Here is an 8,666-nt window from a genome sequence, read left to right as displayed (position 1 = left end):
TCTCTAAAATAATAAATATTTATTTATCGTGCATTTATCAATAAACTAATAATCTCGATAAATGAATATTTTTTTTCCAAATCCAAGCATATGCATGTATAGAGATTTTACTGTAATTTTTAAATATGCAATTAAATCTTAAATTTTTGCTGAAAATTAGAGTTTATATCTCAAAATAGCACTCAACAAGAATTTATGTATCAAAATCATTGAACTTGGTCTTGGTTATGTCTCACTAAAATTACTCAACTTAGATTTTTATCTTTCAAAATCGCTCCATCAATTTTTTTATTAAAATACAGAAAAGGGCCAAGAAGCAGAAGGAATAGGTCGTGGATGGGTTAAACCGGTGGATTTTTGAAAGAATTGGACATTTAAAATTGGGTATAGGTCATATTATTATGAGCTTCCCATGTGTCTTTCTGTCAAAACTAAGGATAATGTTATGTCAAAATATATTGAGAGTGATATATTTAGACCAAAAATAAAACGAAAAAATTATATCTGAATCGAAAGTACATAAACTATTTTTGATCAAAATGGTAAATGATGGGAGCAAACCCCCAAAGACTTCAACCAACCTCATATCGCATAAAAAATTTTTTTAACACATCTAACTCTGTAAACATTAAAATTATATTGGATTTAAATCCATAAATTAATTTGGACTATATTAAATTCAAGAAAATAGTCCAAATGATGTGACAATCCAAGTCAAATAAATGATCCACTAAAAGCACACTATGTGTCAAAGTTATGTGGCAATTCAAGTCAAATTAAATGAGCCACTAAAATCACACCACGTGTCAAAATTATATGGCAATCCAAGTCAAATTAAATGAGCCATTAGAATCATGCCATGTGCCAAAATTATGTGGCAATCCAAGTCAAATTAAATAAGCCATTAAAATCATGCCACGTATCGAAGTTATGTGGCAATCTAAGTCAAATTAAATGAGTCACTAGAATAATGTCACGTGTATATGTGACATGTTCTGACAAATCAAATTAAAACTCTTCACCAAAGAAATCTGATTGATGAGTTCAAACTAACCAATCAAATCACACCCTCATATCACTCCCTACAACTATAAATAGGGGTCCTCATTATTCTCAGAGGGGAGGTTTTTCAAGAACAAGAAGCAAGAAGAGAGTTCGTGAATCAAAGACCGCAAATTCTCTACAAAGGTACAAAGTTCAAGTAATCAAATTCAAGCTCAAGTTCAAGATCAAGAACGAAGGAAAATATCAAGAAGTTCAAGATCAAGTTACTTCATATTTATTATTCGTCATAACCATACAAGTGTTCGTGACGAATAATTCAAATTCAAATTTGAAGAAGAAGATTCAAGATCAAGTTATTCAAGCCCTTGACTATAAATCAAATTCAAGTTCAACATATTTTATATTATTTGAAGAATCAGAGGATTATTATAGAAATTATAACATGCACTACATTTTGAAATCAAATATTACACTTTGTTACTTTAATTTTTTAGTCTTGATTATTTATTTTTCTCGACTCAAAAATTTGTTATTTAGAGCACTCATAAACCCGCCCCAAACAAACTGTTTTTCTATTTTTACACGATTGGGTATAAAGTTTGCCCCGCACGGTGAAAATGAAAACCAAAAATATGTCAGAGAATTAATTTGTATTATATTGTTATATTTTTTTATTTTTCATTCGAGTGTTCGGTTCTCGCATTGGAGCTCCAACTAAATTCGAATCACTCACAACAGGACAAATAGGGGGATGGGCGCTCCCAATATACTATTCTCCATAGTCAAGGCTCAAACCCGAGACCTTTGATTTAGGAACTCGTTTCATTAGGGGTGATTATTACCGAAAGATAATGTGATAATATTATTATGACGAACTTACCTAAATATATCATATTTAGAAATTTTATATATAATTCATTTAAATGCTTTTTTTTAATTTATTACATTTTAAATGCATAATGCATGATTTTTTTATTAAAACAAGCCTATACATTTTAAGACACTTATAATACATTTATATTGCATGCAAAATTTATTTTTATACATAGTGTAATAATCTATATTACATGCATAATTTATTTTTAATACATAGTGCAATTTTCTTTTTGATCAAAACAAGTATAATACATTTATAATACATATATATTATATATATAATTTACTTTTAATACATAGTACAATTGTTATACATGGTAAATATTTTCTAAATATGATATATTTAGGTAATAAGTAAAAAGAATGTTTAAAAGCAGTGACAATATAAGTGATATTTTAAGTTTGGTCACACCCCTTAAGAAATCGCTCATTCCAAGAAAATAGAGAGTGTTTTTACTAATTAACCTTGATTAAATGTCTTGAAGAAAGAAATGATATTGTAATGGTGTAAAACTTCATGTGTTAAAACAAAAGTAATTTGGGAAGAATAAAATTAATTTCTTCTTGAAATCATAAAATACTATTTATTTTTAAGCAAAATAAAAATGCTAAAATATCACTTATTTTGAAATTGAAGAAGTATATTATAGGATCAAATATGCATTTTACACGAACATCAACAATTAAAATTTTGTATAGTAGCAAACTAGCAATTCCATAAGAATTTTGCGAAAGTTCAATTATTTTAAATATGAATATTTTTTTTAACTTTATTGTTTTAATAGATGAAACACAATGATCATATGTGAAAATTAACTCAATGGAGAAGTGTTTAAGATGAACTAAAGGGTCTTAGCGATAACCAAGTGCTTAACACCTTGTTTGGATGGTTGTTATTCGTTGTATTGTATTGTATTGTTAGTTTAAATACAATATTTATTTTGATTGTTACTTAAATTGTATTATATCATATTGTTTAAATCCATCATTAGATAAAACGAAAAGTCTCATTTTATGTAATGACAGATTTATTTTGATTGTTACTTAAATTGTATTATATCATATTGTTTAAATCCATCATTAGATAAAACGAAAAGTCTCATTTTATGTAATGACAGATTCGGTGTGATCGTGTCACTACCTTAATATTTTCTTCTTATTTTATCTTTATCTATCACATACCCTACTTTTCTCGTAGGTTTATCATTCAAATGGTTGTTGTCTGACATTATGTAACAACATAAAATGATATAATCTATCCAATCATTGTATTCATTAAAACATTACAGTACGATATAATACAACACCATACAATACAATATGATATATTATGAAACAATACGTAACAATCATCCAAACAAAGTTTAGTTGAGTGGACTCATTAATTATAAAAAAAACCAATCCTCTACTGGCAATTATCTTACTGAATCAAGAAACTATAGTTTAGTAGAGTCCACACTGTGTTCAACCAATACTAGAACTATTTGGTTTGGTGGACTGGGAAAAGGGGTTCATAAATCCCTCTGGCACATATTACTTGTGCAAATTAAAGAGAAAGTAAAAGCAAGCAAGCATTGCAATGAAAAGAGTACATATTATTCCATACCAAATACTAATAAAATATCTACTTTAATTTGTCCATACAGTAAGTATTCTGGTTTCTTTAACTATATATACTTTTGATTTTATAGATTTCAAATACAACCATTGGCAGAAGAGAAAGCTCCATGTATACCTTGTACAACAAACAATTAATGGCTAGTGAATCTATTAGCCTACTTGAAGGACTGGAACTTTTCGCCTTGTTAGTAGGGACTCATTCATCTGGCTAATTTGGAGTGATAGCTGCTCGATTTTCTGCAACATTCATAGTTACTACTTGTTAGAAGACCTAATATGTGGATAAACATTTTAACTTGGTCTTAACTGGCAGCTAAATATTTCAATTTTGAAAATGCACATTTAGATACATCAATTTGTCATGTGGACACTCGACATTGACGTGACATATAAATTTTGGAGATGTCTAGATGATCATTTTGTAAGTTAGAGTGCTCAACTAATACAATGGAGACGAGTTGAGGTATCTAAATGTGCATCCTCAAAATTGTCGCGTTTAGTTATCAGTTAAGATCAAATTAAGGTGTATGTCTATGTATTATAGCATGTACCAGATAAATACTTTCAGATTTCTATGGAGTATATCTTAATAATTTTCAAGAGACCGTTGTACAATAGATCTTTAAAGGTTTATCATGTTAGTAATTTCTATTTTATGGACTTACATATTAATATATTTGTATATAGTATGTTGTCATTTAAAGAAACTCATTTTTTGATCTTATAGAATATTATATGTTTGAGACTAAAATATAAATATCTATTAGTATGGATTTATTTTAGATGAGTTAAAAAATTCATGAGCCTATTCTTTAATTATGATGGAAACTTATAAGAAAATGTACATTTCCTGAAAGACACTTCAGCATTCTTAAAAGGATTTGGTTCCTAAATCACACTTTTCTCTTCATCTAGGATAAAGAATATCATATAAAGGACTATCTTCAAGATTTAGCAGATCAAATTCTTCAAACAAAGTTATTGCATTGGAACAAGGTTAGTTCCCTTTTTATTCTTTATAAAATAAAATATCTGTCTAATGATTTATTTGTGATCTTGGGTGCATTACATAAAAGTTTTCTAACAAGTGATAACAAAGCCATGAAAGATGAGATGAAATCTATGAAAGACAATGACGTTTCAGATCTTCTCGAGTTACCACAAGGATCGAAATCGATTAAGTGTAAATGGATTTTCAAAATTAAACGTGATTCAAAAGGTAATATCGAATGATATAAAGCACGCCTAGTTGCCAAGGGATTCACCCAAAAAGAAGGCATAGATTTTAAAGAGTCTTTTTCGCCAATTTCATGGAAAGACTCTTTTAGAATCATTATGGCACTTGTAGATCATTATGACTTAGAGTTGCATCAAATGAATGTAAAAACTGCATTTTTCAATGGAAACATTGACGAAACAATATACATGGCATAACTAGAAATTTTTTAAGTCTCAAAATTCAAAGTACATTGGATGTAAACTTAAGAAGTATATATATGGTTTAAAACAGGCATCCCGTCAATATAATGGTACCAGAAGTTTGATTAGGTGATAACCTCTTTTGGTTTTAAGAAAACCACTATTAATCAATGCATCTATTTCAAGTTCAGTAGGAGCAACAACAACGACAACAACAACAACCCAGTGAAATCCCACAACGTGGGGTCTGGGGAGGGTAAAGTGTATGCAGACCTGACTCCTACCAAGGTAGGATGCCTGTTTTCGAAAGACCCTCGGCTCAATAAAAGCATAAAAACATAAAAGAGGTTAGATAAGACATATATGAGAAAGCACGTTCAGTAGGAGCATATTTATTATTTTTGTGCTATATGTAGATGGCATTCTACTAGCAAGCAGTGATGTAGGTTTATTGCATGAAACCAAGAAATTTCTATCCACCAAATTTGAAATGAAAGATCTTGGTGAGACGTCTTTTGTACTGGGTATAGAAATTCATAGAAATCGTATCAAAAACACACTTGAATTATCGCAAAAAACTTATATCAAAAAGGTGCTAAGTAGGTTTTGCATGTAAAATTGTGTACTGAGAGATATACATGTGGCAAAAGATGATAAATTTAGTTTGTGCCATTGTGCAAATTTAAACATAGAGAAGAAAAAGATGAACAAAATTTCATATGCATCAGTAGTGGAAAGTCTCATGTATGCACAAGTTTGTACGTCCAGATATAGCGTACATAGTGGGAATGTTAGGCCGATATTTAAGTAACGCGGGAATGGATTATTGAAAAGCAGCAAAACGAGTTATAAGGTATCTTCAAAGAACTAAAGATTACATGCTCGCTTATCAGAGGTCGAATCACTTAGAGATCGCAGGATATTCCAATTCTGATTTTGCTGGGTGTCTTGATAGTAGGAGATCCACATCAGGATAATTTTTCATGGTGGCTGGAGGAGTCATTTCTTGGAAGAGTGTGAAACAAACATTAATAGCTTTTTCTACCATGGAAGCTGAATTTGTAGTCTGCTATGAAGTATCAAATCATGGAATATGACTAAGGAATTTTATCACTAGAATATAGATGGTCAATGGCATAAAAAGACCACTGAAAATTTATTATGATAACAAATCTGCCAAGTCATATTCGAAGAGCAATCAAAGTTCGTCAAAGTCAAAGCACATTAACATTAAATTTCTGGTTGTGAAGGAAAGAGTCAAAGTTGTCTTATGTCGATTGATCATATTAGTACAAATTCGATGATTATGGATCTGTTCACTCCCGCCTAAAGTGTTTCATGGGCATGTGACTCATATGAGTGTTGTCAGATTCGACGATGAGCCACTTTAGTGGATGTTTGTTATTTTATTTATATTTTTGACATGTTAAAGTTTGTTTTCTGTACAGACTGAAGTTTTATAAAATTTATGAATTTCATGTGTTTATTGATAACTCTGAAAAATATAGATATTAACTTTCTATTGTGGTATTGTACAAGGTAGAAGAAAGTGATTTTGAACTTTAAAGTCATAGATTAGGACCAGTTGAAAATAAACATGACTGATATCATTTTACATGTAATTTCTGTATTTGATTTATGTCATTGATATTGCTGATATTTGTGATCATTGATGAGTTTAGGTACGAATATATGTTACGAAAATCGCTTTGATCCTATATTGGTATTATCAATGGACAAGATTGTTTTGAGATATTTTAATTAAGATAGCAAAAATTTGTGCACAACAAAGTTTCATCTATATACGGTTCTTCAGAAATATATGCGGTCTTAGTGGAGATTGATAGTAATTTCTATTTTATGGACTCACATATTAATATATTTGTATATATATATATATATGTTGTCATTTAAAGAAGTCCATTTTTTGATCTTATAAAGTATTTAATATTGAGACTAAAATATAAATATCTATTTGGATGGATTTATTTTAGATGAGTTAAAATCTATAATTTTTTTCTTTCATTATGATGGAAACTTATAAGAAAAGTTACCTTTCATGAAAAGCACTTCAATATCCTTTAAAGGATTTGGTCCACAAATCAAAAGATATGCGCTTTTCTCTCCATCTCAGATAAAGAATACCATAAAAAACTATCTTCAAGATTTAGAATATCAAACTCTTTAAATAAAGTTATTGCAATGAAATAAGGTTAGTTCACTTTTTACTCTTATAAATTTACACATCTATCTAATAATTTACTTGTGATATTTGGTAAATTCTATACAAGTTTCCTGACACATCATATATAAGAAAAAACCTGATTCCTATTAGGCATATCAAGGTGTCAAAAGTAGGGGCAAATTAAAGGATAATTATTGCTTTAGTCCATACTGTAAACTTCATTCGTCAGGGCACTTTGTTACAGAGCAAACATAGATTACCCTCTAGAATTATTCCTTAAAAAAATTCTGAAGCATTTATAGGATAGATAGTGTAAATAATCCAGAATTAGATCTTGTTTCTGTTTATCACGGAGGAATATATTTTTTTCAGAAAATAAATAAATTTAGTTTTTATTTTTTAGTATTTAATTAGTAATCAAAATAATATTATCTTAAAAATATTTATATAAAATATAATGAAAATGGGATAGTCAAGTGATGGGGTTGGAAACGTCGAGTCATTGGGAATAGGACAATAAACTTGAAATACACTATTATTTTCCTTTTTTTTTAAAAAAAAAATATGAGTGCATTGTTTATATATATTTATGTTAAAATAGTAAATAAGAATACTTAATATAATCAACAACGAAAAAATAACTACAATAGCTAAATGATGATGCGTAATATTAATCAAACATAAACTTTGTGTTTGTGGGTGGAAAAAATGTGAGAGCTCCAGGAAAAAGTTAAATACCTGGTCTTTTTGTTGGAGAAGGAGCATAAGTTTGTTAGAAGTAGTATCAATTTGTCTTTGCCGCCTCCATTTTTTCTGTATCATATAATAAAACAAGGAGCCCAAAAGAAATGCCAATATTCTACTTCTATTACAAGTGAATTTTCCAATTCCAACTTTAGAAACAACATAATTTCTCATCTTGGAAGCAATTTCAACAACCCAACAACTCAATTCTCTTAAACTCTTTTTCAACCGGTTATTTCCATAAGTACCCTTCTCATCATCATTATTACTATTATTATCAGTAGTAATATCCTCAATCAATGGCAAAGTAGTAATTTCTACGGCAGCAATTTGAGTATTATTATTATTGCTAGTAGTTGAAGATGGAGATGTGATTTGTTGCCATTCAGAAATATCCTCATCTGCCATACTTTTTTTTTTTTTTTGTGGGAAAATTGGAATGACTAATGGAATTGTGGAAGTTTAAGCTAGCTATATTATAGTAGTGGGTATTTCTGTCTTTATGTTAAAAAAAAATCTAGTGTTGGATACAGGTTCAATTGGGGTTAGGGATATTTTTGCTAAATGGGCTTGGCAACTTGCTATCATGTCTTGACAGAAAATGACATTTGTTTTCCTCTTTCCCTCTTGTTGCTTTTTGCATTGAATTTTGGATGGAGCTAGCTCTTTGATTATGAATTTGATTGAGTCTGATTCAAAAAAAAATTAATTTAAATTTTGTAGTTATATTAAATAATAAATAATTTATTGAATATGTATAAATTATTAGTTAAGAATTTAGTAATTTTAAATTAATTGAATTTCAAATTCATAAATT

General features: G+C 29.1%; 1 protein-coding gene across 2 annotated transcripts; it reads right to left on the bottom strand.

The window, feature by feature from the left end:
• Positions 1-3,455: 3,455 nt before the first annotated feature.
• On the bottom strand, positions 3,456-8,389 carry LOC129871585 (uncharacterized). 2 transcript variants are annotated; one of them, XM_055946539.1, is made up of 2 exons: positions 7,844-8,333; positions 3,456-3,738 (listed from the first exon to the last, which is right to left on the bottom strand). In XM_055946539.1, exons 1-2 carry the CDS (start codon positions 8,255-8,257, stop codon positions 3,652-3,654), a joined length of 501 nt encoding a protein of 166 aa, XP_055802514.1. In that variant the 5' UTR covers positions 8,258-8,333; the 3' UTR covers positions 3,456-3,651. The 2 variants fall into 2 exon arrangements, with proteins under 2 accessions (XP_055802514.1, XP_055802515.1); XM_055946540.1 differs by lacking the exon at positions 3,456-3,738 and adding an exon at positions 4,252-5,925 and having other exon boundaries at positions 7,844-8,389.
• Positions 8,390-8,666: the final 277 nt, after the last annotated feature.

This window comes from Solanum dulcamara, chromosome 10 (assembly GCF_947179165.1).
Source record: "Solanum dulcamara chromosome 10, daSolDulc1.2, whole genome shotgun sequence".
In the NCBI taxonomy this organism is placed as follows: domain Eukaryota; kingdom Viridiplantae; phylum Streptophyta; class Magnoliopsida; order Solanales; family Solanaceae; genus Solanum; species Solanum dulcamara.
Note: the sequence above shows the minus strand (reverse complement) of the source record. Positions and strands in the feature narration are given on the sequence as shown.